The sequence below is a fragment of the Xiphophorus hellerii genome, chromosome 1, assembly GCF_003331165.1.
Source record: "Xiphophorus hellerii strain 12219 chromosome 1, Xiphophorus_hellerii-4.1, whole genome shotgun sequence".
Classification (NCBI taxonomy): domain Eukaryota; kingdom Metazoa; phylum Chordata; class Actinopteri; order Cyprinodontiformes; family Poeciliidae; genus Xiphophorus; species Xiphophorus hellerii.
In genome coordinates, this window is record NC_045672.1 from 6,775,246 (window position 1) to 6,794,907 (window position 19,662).

At 38.7% G+C, this 19,662-nt stretch overlaps 2 protein-coding genes across 2 annotated transcripts in view; one reads left to right on the forward strand and one right to left on the reverse strand.

Annotated features, from left to right (window-relative positions):
- The window catches only part of dennd2da (DENN/MADD domain containing 2Da), a 29,585-nt gene extending 25,948 nt beyond the window's left edge, over positions 1–3,637 (reverse strand). The window contains exon 1 of the mRNA XM_032564661.1: positions 3,407–3,637. Coding sequence (XP_032420552.1) covers positions 3,407–3,436 — 30 coding nt within the window. The 5' untranslated portion in view covers positions 3,437–3,637. The remainder of the gene's footprint in view (positions 1–3,406) is intronic.
- Positions 1–19,662, forward strand: part of LOC116721371 (tumor necrosis factor receptor superfamily member 14-like) — a 1,133,408-nt gene that overhangs the window by 900,368 nt on the left and 213,378 nt on the right. The gene's annotated exons all lie outside the window — the stretch shown is intronic.

Below are 19,662 nucleotides of genomic sequence, written 5' to 3' on the forward strand. Positions count from 1 at the left end.
ATATTGACAACATGACTAATAAATTTGACTGTCTTATCCCCAAGAACTTGTCATTCTGACTCACTGACATGTTCACTGATACAAATATTTAATATTAGGAGACGAACTGAGGGTTTTGAGAAAGAAAACTGGGTTTTACAGGTAATCCATGCTGTTTTGCTGCTTGTACAAATTGCTTCGAGAAACGCACTTACTGTTTTGCAAATGTCGAGAAGGATTTTGAGAAATGCACCAAAATGACTGAGAAGAACTGTAATATCACGAGTCCCCAGAAAAATGTACTTAAAATATATATATATATATTTTTAATTTATGTTGGAGTAAATGTTCCACCAAAAGATCACAAGTGTAAAATTGAATCAGATCTTGAATGTGTCATAAGTCAAACGCGATGAGGTCATAACATTTTCAGGTTTGTTCAGGTTGACCCAGTCAGCTCAGGGTTTATAAAGATTTAGTGACTCGTTCTGACTTTGGAAATCTGCCACTGCTGTAGTTACTCATTTATTCTGGAAAGTCTCCAAACATAACTGGATAACCAGCAATGGTTCCGTCTCATAAAGCCTGTAGAGAGCGAGGCTTTCTGCGCTGACCTTTATGACTGTCGTAATCGGAGGATTTCTCCTGAATAATTTTGGGTTAGAACTTATTTATAACACAAAACTATTTCTTAACTGCGTGCAAAGAAACGTCCCGCGCTGCGTTTCACAGCAGATGCTTTCACTCTGAGCTGGGTTTCTCAGCCAGATTCTCAGCCGAAGGCTTTGTGTTGTCTACATTGTGAGCGAGCCTCATCGGTTCTGGATGAGAAGACACTCTCCCTGTTTATAGCACAGAAATGACAGGACGTGTCCCTGTCCTCTGGGAAAACTCCCCGGCGACATAAACCACTACTCTACAAGTGGAATGCGTCAATGAAGAAACGAAGAGTTAGTGGAGCTCAGAAGAGAAGCAAAGTGTTTCACTTTCTTCCCGCCTTTATTTCTCATTTTCTTCCCCCAATTTAAACGGTGCCAGTTTGCTGCTCGGTGCATCAATGGCCGTTCTTGGGAAAATTCCTCTCTGTGCAGGAAGTGATGAGTTTTGTGTTTCTTATTTGTTTTGAATGAATTACTGAGCGGAAGGTCTAAGAGAGAGGACTGGACAGAAAAATGACAACCGTTCATTATTTATGCGAGGGGTTGCAGAACAAAGCAGCGCATTAGCAGCTCAAAAAGGCCCCACTGATTCCTCTCAGTCTGGATTTAAATTCCTGGACTTGGTCAGAGCTGCGCCTAGTTTTCTGTATTTTCAACCTTGAACATAAAAAAAAAACACACATAAAAGATTAAAAGATTTATTTAAAGTCACAGTCAGTTAATATTATGCTGTTTCAACAAAGCATATATCAATAAGTAGACAAGGATTGACTGGATAAATACAGCAGTGATCCAAAATCACCTCAAACCGAAGGAGAGAACAAGCGTGGCGAAAATAAGTAGCTTAACTTGTCATAGAACAAGCTTTGCATTTGGTCAGTTTGTTAATGGCAGCTGGTGAAGACACACCTGTGTCAAATGTGTTGATGTTAAAAAAAAAAAAAAAAAAGAGTAAGAAAAAAACAAAACATAAACATGAAAAAAGATTTCAGCTCCGTCTAGGACTTTCCCAAAGTTGATGATCAGCTGAAGTTTCCGCCTCAGTTCTTCCTGAGCTGATGATCTCAGAATCTCCTGTTCAGACTCTAAAACACTTTAATGGTTTTTTGTAAATGTTGGTCGAAGCCTAAAATTATTCTAACAAATCTGCTCATTATCGACATACGTAGATTTTGTGTTGATTCTGTGAGTTCGGCACCAAAGATTTATTAAAAATAATTTTGAAACAAAGTTTAGCGTTTGAAGAGGTTCAGCTCCAGGACTTATGGGTAAAGCAGAAACAGCATCGCAACAGAACCATAACTGAATGGTGACTGATGTGAAGGTTTTTCTCTGCGTCTTCTGAAAACAGCAAAAATATGCAGGAATGAAAACTCAATACGGAAGCCAATAATTTTCTCCGCATTATTTTGTGAGACGGGGAACATCAGATGCAGTGTTTATCCAGTGCTGCAAATGCTACCAAATTATTTTCGTTATTTAAATAGAATAATATCCCAGCAGTCATTAGTGACAGTAGCTTCAGGGACCTATGATCCATTTTTCACTGATTACTTTACCTGCGGCTTGTTGTGACTTGAAATTAGTACAAAAAGGGACAAAAATGAGAACAGATATGCTGTGACGATACAAGAAACTGGAATTGAACCTGTGGTTTGAGAACAAATCAAATCCACTAAATCAGTATTTCAGGACAGACTTTAGTTGTTTCAATGCAACTTTTATGATTTTTACTTTGAACCAAAGAAGCCACGTACTTCAGAGTAGCTCTAGGAAATATTAAAAGTAACTTTCTGTCATCTAAAAACTCCTTCCTGATTGCCTGCAACAAATGTTATTGCTTTTAAAAAGTCTGTGAAGTAATAATCTTAAAGTTTTTCAGGAACTTATTGCGGCGGTTTTGGACGGCCAAAGCCTTTTCAGAAAACTGCTGACTCTTGCATGTTTACACAAGCAATTATCTGGCTGTTGTTTGAACAAAATAAAAAATAGTTTAAAAAAAAATAACCAGTCCAGTTTCACACCACACTACTTCCCTAACACTGTTTCATGCTAGCTGTGCTAATGCTAGCTTCTGAATGAACAACAAAAAAAAAATGGACTAATTAATTTGTTCTTTTTGTCTGCACCTACAACTGTTTCATGGCTTTACATATTTCTGTTGGTTTTTCTACTTATGAATGGATCTCTTGCTGCCCCTGCACAAAGCAAATGTTGATTTAAATGTCTGTCTTTCAGACCCAACTTCCAACGCCAATGCTTTCAGCAGGCTTTATATTAGCGGATTATCTTGCTGACCTTCCAGTGCATTATGGAGCCGTAGCGTGGTACAAACGGTTTAAACTCATGTGCACTAGACTTGGTTTGCATTTCCAGACTGCATTTTAAAAAAGTTAGGTTTCATCGTAGATTTTATTGAGCAGGTAAACGTAACATTCAGTAACTGAGGAAAGCAATAAATCATCCATGATCACCCAGAAGTAGGAACGCTAAACTCGTCTCCCCAATCTCAGCAGCTACAAAGCGTGCTCTCGTAATTGTCACCACAGGAAGTAAAAGTTGTCAAGATCAAAGTTCTGTGTTCCTTGTGTCATGTGATACGGGGCAGGAAATGTCAGAAGGTGTCATTGATCATAATTTTAGATTTCTACAGCATAGGTCTGTTTTCGCTGTGACAACCAGACTAAGTTTCTAAAGACAGAAACGCCGCAGGCTTACTGGGAACAACCTTGACCTCTAACCACTGACCTGTGAAGGAGAATACTCACCACCTGTGCTTTCCCTGAAGCTTTGTCCATTTGTCCTGTGTGTGCAGAGGAGACAGACGTGTCCACCGGATCCAGAGAAAATGCTACGACCGTGGCATGAGTCTGCTTTTATCTGCTCAGCAAGGCACATATAGAGAAATGCATGGGACGTGCAGAGCTGTCTCGAGCGCTAATGAAGAGACAAGTGCACACGCATCAGGAAGTGCAGCTGATGAAATGTGCAGTTGGTGGACTTCACTCTGATGCCAGGATTTCCTCTTTTAATGTTAAACCAATGCGCCGCGTCACAGCCTGGGTGTGTTGTGAGAAAGTACTGAGAGGAGAAAACCTGCTGAGCAGCTTCTGAATCCAGTTTGGCGAATAACTGCACATATAATACACAATAGTCTTTATTCACCCCGAGGCTGCTTCTTGTTCGCACTCAAGCAAGGTGAGCAACTGCACCATTCGCTGTGGGCAACCAGTTTAGGAGATGGAACAGGTAAAGAGTTTCCCATTTCACAACATAAAAAAACCCAAAAAACAAACAGAGCTGGCCCTCCTTCCATGGGACACACACAGAATGTGTAAACAACACAGGAATACTTATGCTGTTTCTCAGCATATTCATTTACCAACACAAAATGTACTTTTGAGTAGATAGTTGAATTACTCAGCTTGATATCAATTCGAAAGAATCTGCTCTATATTTGCTATAACGCTTTGTGTTTGAAGCCACTAATTCCAACATCTTTCAGTTATTATGTGTATGTTGCAGTTTTGTCTTGGTTGCTGTGACCCGCTTCAAGGAACTGATCCACTCAGTTTTCATCCGCAGGAGACAACAGGTACCCCCTTTCACACTGATTTGGCACAGTAAAGAAAAACAGGTTGTTCCAGGGAGGTGGGGTAAATGAAATGCTTTACTTTGCAGAAGGTTTATCAGTGTTGGGGGAGGAGCTGAGGCTCTAGAGGTGAAATCAGTGAGCGTTGAGCAGGCAGGCTCTTCTAAAGCTTCCTTATTATTAGTGCTGAGGAGGATGAAGGCCGGGGGGCTGGCAGGTCAGACTTTGATGGATGTGGTGTTCAGATTTCAAACGATGACTAAAAACATATTTCAATGATATACTTGAATTATTTTTGTTGCAAAATGTAAAATTGTTTGATTTTAAAATGAAGTCACCTGCCCCCGTTGCTCTTATCCCGACCCTGGATGTAACAATGACAGCAACCACAGCATCAGCAGCACTAATTCAGTCTACAGCATCGCAGAAAATGACCACTTTACTTTACTTTACTTTTTTTTTTTTTTTAGAAATAATTTTCAATCAGCATCCTTGGCTTAAATGCATTTCATATTTTTGTCAATGTGAACCGTTTGTCTAATAAGAGTCAAAAAGAGCCATCCTCATTAGACAGCCCATCAACCATGGTCGCATGTTGAAGCCGCCAGAAAATTATCCAACAGCTGCCTTTCTTTTATCATCCAGTTAATCAGTGTGGATTCACAAACACCATCACATGCGCACGTTTATGTGCAACAAGGTGCTCGCATAATAATAATTTTTTTAAAAAGCCGCGGAGACACTTAGAAACAAAGCCTGGCAACTGAGCCTGTGTAGTGGTTTTTTTTTGGGGGGGTTTTTTCTGACGCTAAAAGCGAAGATCATTTAAAAGACAATCCTAAATAAACAAACAACAAGCCCAGCTAATCCTCACAAAGCACTTGTATGAGGTGGGATATTCAATTCCAAGTGATTCTCCACGTGTCACCGCTGACGTCATTCCACTCTGCCGCTGTCCCAACAAAATACCAACACAGTCTTTTCATAGAAGTTGTTAAACTGGTGAGCATTTGGTCAGTGGCGTAGCATGTTTCCTCTCTTCATTCTCACGTTTTCCCCCACCCTTTGCTTCTGCATTATGGTTTGTTAAAATGCAGTATCACCATGTAAGCGTGTTAATACCACATTATTGGGCTGAAAAGTGTTTTCACAATGCGATGGCCGTTTGGTCGACTCAACACAAAAGAGTTTCAGTTACAGTTGTGACACTTCCTCGCTGGTCTGAGGTCAAATATGGTTGCAGTTACAAAAACAATGTCAGTGCTGACATTAGCAAGCGTTCCTTGTTTTTATAGTTGATATTGAGAGCACATGTAGCTGTCCCGACAGCCATTAGACATTACACTTTCAAAACCAGGCTTGACAATGTGTTTTTAAATGAAGTGAAGAAAGCAGCCAATGAAAATGCCTAAAGTTTATGACAATATTAAATGAGTATGAATCACATTGTTATTCATATTACCAATGTGATATTTCAAAGTTATCTGTTAAAACCCAAGATGTAAATAATGGTAGAAAAAAAAAAAACAATCAACTGTAACCTTAACTCCATATTCAAAAGTCCTAAGATAAAAACCAACCTAAACATGAATCTCTGAAATTACAATAAACCAAATCCTGTGTTTTTGTTTTTAGAAACTGTTGACATGTCGGGAGTGTGGCAGAGACAGGGACATGACTGAAACCCCCAGATATTTCCACAAACACGTTTGGATGTTGTGTCTGAAACGCAGCATGATGATGACATCACATGAAGTGTCCATAACACCTGATGGTGGAATCGAAGTGGTCGCCAAAATAACACTTCTTGGTCAGTTATTTGAAAGAAAACCAGCTGGTAACATTTCAGTATCTGATCTGCATCCCTTGGATGACACCATCGTCTGTTACTCACAAGCACTGCTAATCCACCTCCTTTGCTTTGCTGCTGCTCATTAACTCTCTCTCTGCTTGTCTGGTCAGAGAAACACTGGAGTCGGGGTTATGATCCTACAGCCATGTTCAGTGAAACACATAATGCTGCAGTCCAACTTTGCAGCCCTTGTTGGGCTTTGAGTTCATCTGCTTTGCTTTCCAAAGGTCTCACTTTGCCAACTGTGATCGATTGAAGCAACGGTCCGACCTTCATGTTTCTCTCTCTGCTCTTTGCTCCTGTTCTCTCTGTGTCTCCTTTCAAATTTATGTAAGATTTAAGGCTACAGATGAGGGGTTTTTTGTTGGGTTTTCTTTTAGCTTTTGAGATGTCGATCAGCTGCTTCTTGTTGAAAAACACCTTGTTGCTATGGTTACACGTTATAACAAAAGTGAGAAGTTATCAGAAAAATTCCTCCCAGTTGCACAGCATCAACACCGGAGGAAGCAATCATCCAGAAAAGCAATGTTTCAGCCAGAAAAGGAGGAACCGAAGTTATTAAAAATAATAAATCAGAATGAAAGCAACAGAGCTACTACAACAGGTTGCCATCTTGAACATCACAAGTATAGAGTTGCATCATAAAATGTGGAAAGCAAATTTTGTTCCGGCGAGTTAGCAGTTCACTGAGAAGCCATCTGAAATTATCAGGGGAGGGAAACAGAGAACCCCTCCAGAATCAGTCCATGTTCACAGGGACAAGGATTTAATTGTATTTGTGAAGAACATCAGAACCACCAACAGCCTTTCAACACAGATGTAGTAGAAGGCAGAGCATCTTCAGTCAGAGGCGTCTTCAGATGCAGTGCAGTACAGACTGCTGTAGAAGATCTTTCCTGCCAACAGCCGTCACCATCTTCAATAACTCCTTGAAGAGTCTAAATGAAGGAGCCGCAACAACATTTCATTTCCCTTTGGGATTAATAAAGTATTTTTTTTTTTAATACTTAGAATTTGAATTTCCTGTTATGTCTTTGCAAACAAACTCAGCTCAGACACAGAGAAATTGTTAAACTCGCAGCATGAGATTGTAACTATGGTAACACGACAGCCAAAAACAGGTTATCATTGTTTGTATATTTTAAAAAAGTAAACTTATTACTTCACTGAAATAAAATCGAAATAAGTCTTAAAACATTTGGAGACAAATTTGAATGGATCTCTAATGAAACCATTTATTCTCCTTCTCAATAAGTGAATAGAAACATTTTGGATTAGCGGTCTGTGCTAACACTGGCATTTATTGGAGTCCGCTGATGGTTTGGAAGCCCTCGGCAAGCGGCTTGGTTCGCTAGTACTTTGGGCCGGCTCCGCATGCGCATCTGATGAGATGTAATTTTCTACTACCTACTGTTTATTTTCTCACACGGCTTTTTGGTGATTGTGGTCAATGACTTTTCCTTGAATTTTCTCCCAACGTTGACCACCACTTGGCGTTGACCACCAATGATCAGGCAATTTTACATATTTCATTATTTTTAAAATCAAAAGTAGTTGCAGTTTGAATTTGTGCGGTCAGCATAAATTCCACTGGCGAACCTTGTCGGTGCATCCAACCTTACAACTGATATAACTCTAGTTACATTTTTTACAGTCACCACTGTATCGTAAAATAAGATTGATTTTCTTTGTGCATTCGCTTAGTGAAGAAGCAACTCATCATTTCCAGCAGTGCTGTTCGTTCCAACCTATTTTTATTCAGTATGTCTACTAATGAGAGATTCTTTTTTCTCTTATCTGACGCAGTAATCTGACACCTCTGTGTCGCGCAGCTGCTGCCACAACATCCTGGAGATCGTGTTGCTCTTCAGTTTGGTTGTAAACGTTGCATCTCTGCCAACTTCACCGAACTTCTTCTTTCATTTCCCAGTCAGAGCATGTGTGCCTCTGAGTCTGAGGGCTTTTCCTTCTGTACGATACTGTGTGAAGCCATCTTAGCCGATGGAAGCAAACAATGATTTACGGTCTGTTGTTATGGTAGTAACAATGGTTATTATTTCAATCTGTTTTGTCGTGTTTAAATAAGAAGGAACTGATGCAAATGAGGGATTGTTGCCACTAACAACAGGTCAGGGTGTGTTCCTGTCAGCTTACAGGCTGCACGCAGGGCAGGGAAGGTAAAAAAAAAAAAAAAAGAAAGAAAAACTTTATCTAGCTGCTCAGGCATGACAGAACATGTTGAGGCCTCCTCAGAGGGTAGAGCTGCATGGACAGGTTGTGTCAGTCCAGGTGTTTTAGAAATGAAACCAGTACAGTCGGAACCAGTACAGCTGCTGGAGCGACAGAGGGCCGTGACGCAGGGCAGAGTCTGGTGAGGGTGAACAAAATGATGATTTATTCTACACATTCTCAAAACAACAAAATGAGCAACAAGACACTCACACGGAGCTACACTGTGATGCTGTGCTGGATATTCTCAAAGAGGATGAGTTTTTAGTCTTGTTTGAAAGATATTTTCATTGCCAAATTGGTTTTATAGCACCAAATAAACAGATTGTGACTGACTGCAGTATAAGTACAGTTTAAACATGTTAGAGCCTCTGGGTCTATGGCTGAAGCAGTCTCAATTGTCTATTTATAGTTTCTTAGTTAAGGCATCACTGCAAAGGTAGAAAGTCAATGTGGAGGTGTTGAAGAACACCGCCACCTGTTGACGCAAACGGAGATTGTTTTTTTCCTGAAAATGAATGAAAGGGATATGTGGGAACTGTGAGCACAATAAATACCAAGATTTTATATATATATATATATATATATATATATATATATATATATATATATATATATATATATATATATATATATATATATATTATTTTGAAGGCCACAGAGAAAATGCTAGTAAGAGAATGAAAGAAATGAAGAATGGAGTTAATGAAATGTTGAAAAAAATAGAAATTGTTAGAAAACTTGCAGCATATGTAAAAAGTAGTTGAAATCTGCTCCATTGAGTTTACAATTTGAAAGATTTTTTTGCATTTAAAAATATATTTTTTTAAGAAAATCTTTTCTAAAGATTTTTTAAGTAAAAAAAAAAAAAAAAAGGTTTTACCTTCATAATATTTTATTTTTCTGTTACCTTGACAGAAGTTTTTTTTTTTAAAGGTAACATGAATCCAATATGAAAAGACAACATGTTTTTTTCCCAGATAATATTACTGGCTATTGCAAATAAATATTCCTATTTGTTCTTCATCTTGCTATCTTTATATTCTGCCATTGTTTATTTTATTTTATTTTTTATTTTTTGAGCAGTTTCCTTCCTTCTACTTTTAAAATCCCGTCTACATAGCACAAAGGATATTTTTGGGAGGTATATGTCCTGTTATATTCTGCTATATTTATAACAGAAAATCAATTACCAACTGTGACGGTGACCTGTACTTTTCTGATATACAGTCACTGAGGGAAACAGTAAAAACCCTCACCAGCGCTGCAGATTCAACGTCATTTTCCCCAAATGGGCTCCAGGGATGAGGATGATAGTGAAGAAGGTGGAAAGAACAGAGCATTGGTGTTGGTTGGCATGGCGATGAGAGCAACAATGTTATCCAACGCATGGAGGTGTAAACTGGCAAACTCCATAAACTGATGGTGATCCTGTCAGAGGTTTTCACTCAGTCCCTACAGGTAGAAGCTGCATGCCACGCTTCTGCTCCACTGCCCTCCGGTGGTCATTTCAAATATGCAAGTTGCTTGCAAGTGGCATCATTTATGTGATCATAACTGGAATTAATTTTGTCAAGAAAGCTCCCTTTACAGAAAATATGGATAAAGCAGCTATTCAGCCTTATCGTTTTTGACTTCAGACAAAAAAAAAAAAAAAAACAGTCCTCAGTTTGTTGGTTGTCCACTTTAAATCCCACATACTGCAATAAACCAGGACGTCAGGCCCAATGTACAAGTTAAACATGTGGAATTGTAAAGTAAGTTCATGTTTCAGATTTGTTTAAGTCCTGGAGGGACTTCAGGTCAGAGGCTAGTATTGCATTACGCTTATGCTAATACAGTAAATAGTATAATACATTTTACTGAACCTGAAGAGCAGGGACAACATCTGACAGACAATCAACAAACAGCATCATGTTCCCTGCTGACTGTCTCCAGTCAGCTCGCTATTGAAGAAAATAAAGGAAAAATTCAAACCATTTAATTTACATTAACTGAAATTTCCTTCCATGAAAAATCTAGTCCCATTCAATCCTTTCAAATTTGATCCAGTTCTGATTCTGTCAGATTATTAATTGTTTATATTGAGACTAAAACGAGGAAAAAAGAAGTTGACCCAAAAATCAACAAATGCTCATTTTACTGATAAGGTAGCTAAAAATTTCAAAGCTTTAAAAGAAAAAAAAAAAAAATCATGACATATCACTTACAAAGCTTCAATTATTTCGACTCGGCTCTTTAAATCCCGCTGCAGAAGTATATTATTTGGGATATTGCAAATGGAAAATTTGTAATATGGGATAATAGGTCATGCAGAGAAAGTTGGTGAAAACCCCACAGATATCCCAAAGACAGAGTTATCTCTCCCTCCAGGCGCTTCTGTCGGTCAAACTTACAGTGCGGTCCAGATTTGATAAGGAGCAGCTCAGTCCGAGAATCCACTCAGAGCCACACAGTCTGGACATTTACAGAAACAGGTCACAGAACAAGAACTAATCACAGAGTCCTTGCTCCACATCCTGATGCTTCATCATGTTTCCATCATCCGACAGCACAACACTGTGCTCACCACAGATAAAGCTTCACATGACCCTTGGTGAAGTTCAAACATAGCATCATATCAGACAGACGAGTCCACTTAGTTTTGTTCTGGATCTATCTTATCAAGCTCACATCACTGGAGATTTGGCTTGTTAGGAAAATTCCAACCAACAAACTCATGATTCCAACTGTTTCTGAAATTGCTTAATTTAATGATGTTTTGCATTTTTGTTTAAGTGAGTCTTGCTTTTATTCAGACTAAAGCCGTCATAAGAAAACCATTTTACTCACAGGTATGAACACACTTTTTACCGTTTCGATGGGACTTATGTGTTGAGCAAAGCAGCATAAATGTTTGAATGTTTGCATAGAAGCTGGATGCTGCTTTTCCGTGTTTGGTTCTGGTTCTGGGGATGCAGAGCAGAACAGAACCAGAAGCCCTGAGTGATCTGGAAGGTTAATGTAACAACATCAGATCCTCACTGTATTTTGGTGCTAAGCTGTTCATTGATTTAGAAGCTAACAATAGGATATTAAAATCTATTCTCTGAGCTACAGGGAGCCAGTGGTAGGACTGGGAGGACGTGCTACCTGGTTTTCATGAGCAGCTGCAGCTGTTTTCACTTTATTTTTATTTTTTTAGGCAGACCTGTGAAGATATTATTGCAGTAACCAATGTGACTAAAGATAAATGCATGGATGATTCTCTCTAGATCTTGCCGGGACATTAGTCCTTTAATCCCGGAAATGTTCTTCAGGTGACAGAAGGCCGACTTTGGAATCGTCTTTATGTGGCTCTGAAGGTTCAGGTCTGAGTCCATCACTCAGATATTAGGGCCTGATGGTCAGTTTCTGGCTCTAATAACTGAAGCTGCTTGCTGTGTGACTGAAGATGATTTTTCTTTAGGTCCAAAGATAATAACTCCAGTTTTGTTACTGACCAGCCGGAGGAAGTTATGGCACATTCATGCATTGATTTCTTCTATAAATCTGTTCAAGCTTTTCTACTGCAAAATTTCAGCATTTTTATTGCAGAAAAAAAAAGAAAAGCAATTTCCATTTTCATGAATTTATAATTTTTTGTCTTTGTGTGCTGCCATTCTTGGCTATGTCTTTCTTACAAAACAATGAGCTCAATGGGATAAATCTGGTTAGATAAACCTTATTGTCATTATTTCCCTCCTTTGATATATTTGCAAACAAAATACAGGTTTTATTAATGTAAAAAGTGTTTCTATAACAACAAGTAGTGACTCTATCAGCCTATCAACCAGAAGTTTAGCTGAGGGAGGTTTCTCAGGGATAGGTTGAAATCTACAGCGCTAAAGAGCATGCGTCTGGCTGACTGCCCTGAAGGTCCAGGATGTGCCGAGGAACACACAGCAAGCCTTGGTGCGGGCCTAATGAGGGGCCAACGGAGTGGAGCAGGTGTTGGAGGCCAAGTTTTCCCACTGCCTCCATCAGACACCACAGACACGACAAGCTGTAGCCTCACGCAGGAACAGCATGTGAATCCAGATTAGACTCAGCTTTTGTTTCGCTACTGTACAGTACACAGCCAGTGTTTTATTTAAATATAGCCTCACCACCAGCCTTACGCTAAACACGTCTGAAGGTGATCAGTCCTGCTGATCTGAAAAAGTGCCATTAAAATAATTCTCTTGTTTTTTTTTTCTTTTTGCAAACATGAGCAGTTTGAGAGGGTTTCCATTGCTGCCTGTAATAGAGCAGTTTGTTTCCCTGCTCTGTATGAATTCATTTCATCCATCATGTGACTGTGAAGCTGCTATTCCACATTTCTGGTCATGTTTGGTCCCAGTTGTCACCATAACCTTTTGGTTTTTCCACCGTACCGGTATACCTCTGCGTTTTTGTTTCTACTTTTGAATTTCAACTCTTCCCTGTTTCGCAACGGCACCCCCAAAAATGAGCCCTGGCAGGCCAATGGAGCCCACTCCACTGGCCTTCCCAGAGAACCATCTCCTTCAATCAAGACACAAATAAATAAAGAATATCTTATTCTTAAATTGATCTAAATTTAAGAACGTATTTACTTATTCTTGAATTCCCTGGTTATAAGCATTTTTTAATCTATATTCAAAAATTATTGACCGAATAATCTTATATCTGGCTGAAAAGTTACTTTTAGTTAGTTTCAGTTAGTTAGATTTGTTTCATTTCAAGTGCACTAAGATATTTTCATTAGAAACTAGACAAAAACACTTGTTTTCAATATCACTTGGTTTGTTTATGTCAGCTGCTCCTTCAAGTTGGCAAAAATCAGATAGTATCACTTCACAGATGTTTGTCTTTAGCACAGTTTATATTCAATTGAATAAGTCTGTGTCCCCAGTCCTGACTTTTCTCTAGTAAACATAATATTGTACATTTATTGATCGCTCTTCTCTCCAACTAGATTTTTTTTTCTGAAACGATGCTACGATCTTTTATAAGCTGCATTATGATCTAATGTGAATGCACACGCAAAGTTACAACTCCTTAGAAAAAGTATTTATTCCCCTCAAATCAGTCACATAACAATCTCAAACTTGTATATTTTATTAGCTTTATTTGTGATAGAACATGGTTTTGGTGGCACACAATTTTCAGCTTTTTTTTTTATTCTATTTTTTTTACAAATTACATGCTGCACATTAGTATACTACTTTTGCCCCTGAGCAATATTAAACCTCTGCTGACCTTAACTTGTCCCAGTTAAGGTTAGGGTTCAAAATTTAACAGTGCGTGTGTGGGGTGTGTGTGGGGGTGTGTGTGGGGGTGTGTGTGTGCGTTTGTTTGTAATATCTCATGGGAACACAAATGTTTGCGTGACTATCTTTGTGGGGACTTTCCATTGACTTCCATTCATTTCTATAGCCTAAACCTAACCCTAACCCTAACCAAAACTCAGTTCACACCTTAGTCCTAAATCTGACCCCTGACCCCAAAACAGCGTTTCCCCTTGTGGGGACCAGGCTTCAGTCCCCACAAGGAGCAGTGGGTCCCCACAACGTAGTATGTGTCAGGAAAATGGTGTGCGCGCGCGTGTGTGTGTGGGAGGGGGTTGGCGTGGGCGTGTGTGTGTTTTGTTTCATTTCAACAATGAAATGGCATATCCTTGTAATGGTCTGATATGCCTACATGGTTGCCCTAATAAACATTAAATAGAGTATGCAACAGAGGGATTATTCCACTGTAATCTGCCCTTAGATGAGAAAGCCAAGCAGTCTAATTGTTCTACTGGCCTTTTTGGAGTTTTGTGCAAATGACAGAAAAACGACTACTATGAATCCAAATACAGAAATACATTGCTGTCTTGCTGATTTGTTACAAACCAACAGAAATATCATATAACAATGAAGTTTCTTATTAAAGAAGAGTTTTGTCATAATTCATAGCCTTTAGCCATCGTCTCAGTAGCTTTAAAAGGACATTTGGAAACCAGAGCTAGAGTTGTGCTCAGAAGACGTCTGATTCTAAGAAATATGTTATTGAATTTGGAACCGAAACTACAGTCGGTCTCTGTGTTGCTTCACTCACAGCTATATTATTTATCACGAACAAGGTCTTCTTTACTGAGTGTTTTTGGATTTGTACATCCAGAAAAAAACATTTTGTCTTCTTTGCATTAATCTGTTTAGAAGTGTTTACTTGGGAATTGGACCAAATCCAGTCCCGTCTAAAGTGTCTTCACGCGGCACTGACACAATGTTGACTTCCTCCGCTTCTCTGCATTTTTGTTGCAGTTTAGGTTTGCGCACAGCGTGTCAGGAGGTCCACCTGTCCGCGTCTGTGATAGTCCACCGAGGCAGACCTTTATCTCTCTGTCAAGGCTGCTGGATGAACTGAATGCTCTCCTTTTTCCCTGCTGCAGTGTCAGCAGGGTCACATCTGCAGCAGAGCAGCTGCAAACAGGAGATGCCAAGCAAAAGGGCAGAATTCAGCACAGACCGTCACAAATCCTTTATCTGGAAGCAGCGACTCAGCTGCAGCACACAAAACAAGACAATAAAACAAAAAATATATATATCCAAGGCCCTCTGTGTCCATGAGCCTCACAATAAACATCTGGTTTTGGAATCTAAATATACCGTTATGAAAATACATTAGTCGCTTCAGTACAAATTTAACTGATATGGACTAAAGAATCATTAAGGAAATATGTCATGATTGTTAAAACAGACAAAGTCTCTGTTTTGGAGACTTTGCCAAATATAACATGACATTTATGTTGTCATTTTTTTTAAATAAACAAACAAAAATAAATAAATTAAGATCAATTTCAGCATTCAGACCTCTGTCAGATTGTTCTTCTGGATGTTGACTTGACTATTTCAGAGCTTTTTCTGTTTGTTTGTTTGTTTGTTTTGACTTACTGCTATTCTGACAAATTCATTTCCTCTTCATCCTCAGTATTCTAGCAGATACTAAGGATCTGGATTCAGACTCAGGGGTTTTAGGGACTGCTCATAACTTCCTCCACCTTGACTAAAACACCGGGTCCATTTCTTTTGGTGATGCACAGTCATGGTTTTGTCTAAATATACCTTTAGGCCCAAAAGGTCAATCAAATCATGACACATCTGTCTTGTGATCTTCCTTCTTCGTCCAAAGAGGACAAAGGAGGTTTTTTATGCAAAAAAAACCCTGTGAGTACCCTTGTCTGTTTTGGCACAAGATGCTTTTATGCTTTCAAGTTAGCTGCTTATTTAATAAAACGAGAGAAATATCTAAAAGACGATCACGCATTTTAAAATATAAGGCCTCTAACTGTAACACAAGTCCCTTTCAGACTATTAGAAAATAATCCCGCCTCTGTTGCAGGAGCTACAGTTGACCTTTCCAGGTGGCGGGGTCAGAGTGTATCATTCTACGGCATGAAAGGAGTAAAACACTTTTAGCCTTCATGCGAAGCACAGAGGGACTCACTTCTTCTGCTGTTATTGAAAAACAAAGAAGGAGACGCACCACTTAAAAGCCGAGCGCTGCAAACTAATGACGCCACTGACACAGGCTACACTTTCCATTGAGCACAAGCTTGCTAATCTCCTGCCATAAAAATATTGTGTGCAAAATGTTACCAGCAAATAGCTGAAAACAACAGCAGCCTCTTGGCCATGAGAATCAAACGGTGCGTGTGTGTGTGTGATGGGGGGTTTGGAGCATGGCTTCTTGGGAAGAAGTGGGAGTAAATACTGTTATCACGTGTGACGCAAGCTGCCCCATGAAGAGAGTTCTCCACCCGCTCCTTATCGCTGCCCAGCTGCAAAAACCTCTCTGAGCACAAGAGCTTCAGCATTGGGCTGCTGGCTCCAGTCAGCCCTGATCCCCGATGAATTCATACAGATGAATGTTATCGTTTTTAACATTAAATAGTGTTGCAGCAAGAAGATTGTCTGTCCGATTGTAAGAAAAACAACAACAACAAAAACAATTCTAGTTGATCGAGTCTGTAATAATGAGTCACATTGCCAGACTTGGGTAGTAACTACACTGCTCAAAAAAATAAAGGGAACACTTAAACAGGTGTTTAACACTTAAAGTGTTCCCTTTATTTTTTTGAGCAGTATAGTTACATTTACTCAACTACATTTACTTGAGTAACTTTTTGGAAAAAAACCCCCCCAAAAACCCAACAACAAACAAAAAACAACAAAGTTTTAGGAGTACTTTTACCTTGCTGTACTTTTTACTTTTACGTGAGTCATTTTATTATGATGTATTAATAATATTCTAAAACTACTGGATCCTCTACCCATTGAAGGGAAACAAATATTCTCCAGACACGCCTGCAGTTTCTGTTAAAGTTTCCAAAGTTTTATATTGAAAGAAACTGATTTGGAAAAATGTTCTTTTGCCTGGTTTTGTTATTTTTTTGTTATTTATAGGACACGTGTACTGCACAGACACACACACACACACACACACTCCATAATACATGAGGTCAAAGGTCATACCAACACCGGTTCACATTTCATTATGCAACCTGTCTACGCTAATGCCAACACTGATTTATGAAAATCAATCACATATTTAGGATAACATCAACAAAAATGGTTTAAAGTGCTGGCTCATCTAACATGACATCTTTGTCATATGGTGTGTCTGGAATGTCGAGGTAAAGTATACATAAAAAAAAAAACAAAAAAAACGAACAAAAAAACGATAGAATCTACTCAACTTGATGCCATAGATTAATAATAACTAAGACAAACCTGGTGAATTCTTTTGTTGTACAGTGCTTTGAAGCAATATTTGTTGTTAATTGTCAATATAGAAATGAACTTCATGTCTTTGGACTTTCCTCTCCAGCAGTCGCCACAGCAAGTCATCAGTCAAGTAAACAATAAATAAAGGTGTTGATGATTTAGGGTTCAGATCTTCAAGGTGGCTCTGCAGAAACAGACTGTTTCTTTCATAAACACAATCGAAGTCTTACAGCCTGAGTAGTGAAATGAATTAGAGCATTAGCACTATTGTAACCTGTCTAAAAAATTAAACATCCATCCATACGTCCGTTCGTCCGTCCATTTTCTAACAGGCTTATCTCTGGTGGGGTTGCTGTCTCCAGCGGTCGACGGGTGAGAGGTGGGGTAAAAACGACATATTTTTTAACATTAATCATAACTGTAAAAACATAAGTGTAGAAATATATTGTTAGTCTCATATTTGATTTAACTTCTTTCACAGTTTGTATATAAACTACTGAGTAAAGCTATGAACGAATAATGAGAGCCACGAAACTACCAAAAGGCAAAAATGAAAACTTAAGAATAGAATCAATAAACCAATCAAAATGATGCAGCGATGTCACAGCTCAACATGAACACTGAATGTTAAGAAACAGGTCTATTAGAAACGTCTGAGGCTTTGATTCTCATCTGATCTTAATTCCTGCTGGATTGCGGTATTCTCTGTTGGACTTTGAAATCTTTAGTTCTGGTTCTCTGCTTCAGTTTTAGAGATTTCTGGATTGTACGCAGTAATCAGACGTTGGTGCAGCTTTTGAAATTGACCTTTGCTCTGGAATAAATAAATCTGGTTATTTGCATGTAGCTCATGACTTCCCTAGTGAAAAAAAGATATACTGTAGTATACTTCAAATATACTTACATTTGTGTAAGTACATTTTAAGTATACTAAGTATTAAGTTTACTACCTATAAATATATACGAAGTATACTAAAAGCATGCTTGTACCAATTTTGACATTATAACTTTAAACCTACTTAAATATAATTATACCAAAATACACTTTTGAGAAATATATTAAATAAAAGTATACTTTAAGTGAACAAAATATGTATTTGCCCGAGAGTAAATATACACTTGCTCAAGTGTATATTTAAAAGATGTTTTAAATATCTTTAAAGTATATGTTTTACAGATATGGAAGCTCTTTTAGATTCCAGCTGCAAGTTCAAGTTCACGTCGGGTCGCTGACAGGCTGCCTCTGCAGGAATGCTCCAGCTGACACATGGATCGCTGCTTTCTGCCAACAATTTGGAACAAGATTATTTTTATTGAGTGTCTCACCTTTAAATCAGTAAACGTTTTGGGGTTTGAGGGAAGCCGTGGCGCAGATAGCCACGCCGTCACCGTCGTATGCAATGGTGACCTTACCTTTATGTTGGCATATACATGTAGGTAAGGTCAAGACACACAGGTGAGGCAGAATTACTTTCATTCTGGCTTTACTGTTGACATTTAATTTCAATATTTATTAACCAACGACTACAAAATGTAACAATTAGTGATAATTCATAGTACTAATCGCTGTGCAGCTTAGTAAAGAAATTATCTTGGGATTACTCGATTACTACGATTGTTGTTGCCTGTAAACAGCTGAAAAGTTGCAACAACAAAAAAAAGTGCTTAAACTTTCAAAAAAGGAGAACAGAATAAAAGTATATGGTTAATAAATGTCATATAATTATCTCCAGGCCACCAGTTCGACTTGTAGAGGAAAGAATGACTAAAACCCCTTAATGAAGTTCCTTTCTCAGCCCATTTTCCTATCAGTATTATCTGGTATTAAACTAAGGCAGAGTAAGATAATCTAGAATTGCAATATAATATTTGTGGTTTTTATATTGCATTGCTTTTGTAAAAGGTAACAGTTGTAATTATTGCCGTTTGCACTAACTAGTCCAGTGAGTAATGTCGACCAGTCGCTGGAGTCATTTTGACTTTTCAGAAGCCGGCTTTCATCTGTCCGCTTAGTCAAGGAGTTGATGCAGAGAGACTGGGTCTTCTGCAGGGAGGATATTTGGGGCCCATAAACTCTCAACAAAACCTGAGAGCCGCAGTGTTGCTCAGTTGATCGTCAGCTGCAGCTCACGTTTTTAGCAAGCTAGGATGTCGTTTTCTGCCTGCCAAACTAAGTTGTGTTTGGTGTTTCTATAAGTATAAAAGACATTAGAACAAATTGTCTCCAAAGACTGAGTTGAAATCCCCTGGGTTTAGGGACCTTTTTGTAATGAATGATAAAATATGGCGAGTTAAGGAGAAACATTTGGATTCAGGACAAATAAATGGACAAAAATCACATGAAGTCCAGAGAAAGAATCTCAAAGATCTCCAGAAAGGGTCCTGACCTATCAACCATGAGGACATTTAAAAAAAATAAATAAATAAGGACGTTCAGCTGCTTGAATCCAGACCAGGTCAGAGAATCTGCTCTTGGGAGTCTTTAGCTGATTATGTTTTCCACTGAACTTCATTTCCTACAGCTTAGAGGCCAACAAAAAAAATTATTTATCTTTTCTTTTGTGGAGGCCATCTTGAGGCTCAATACTGGCCTTCACACTG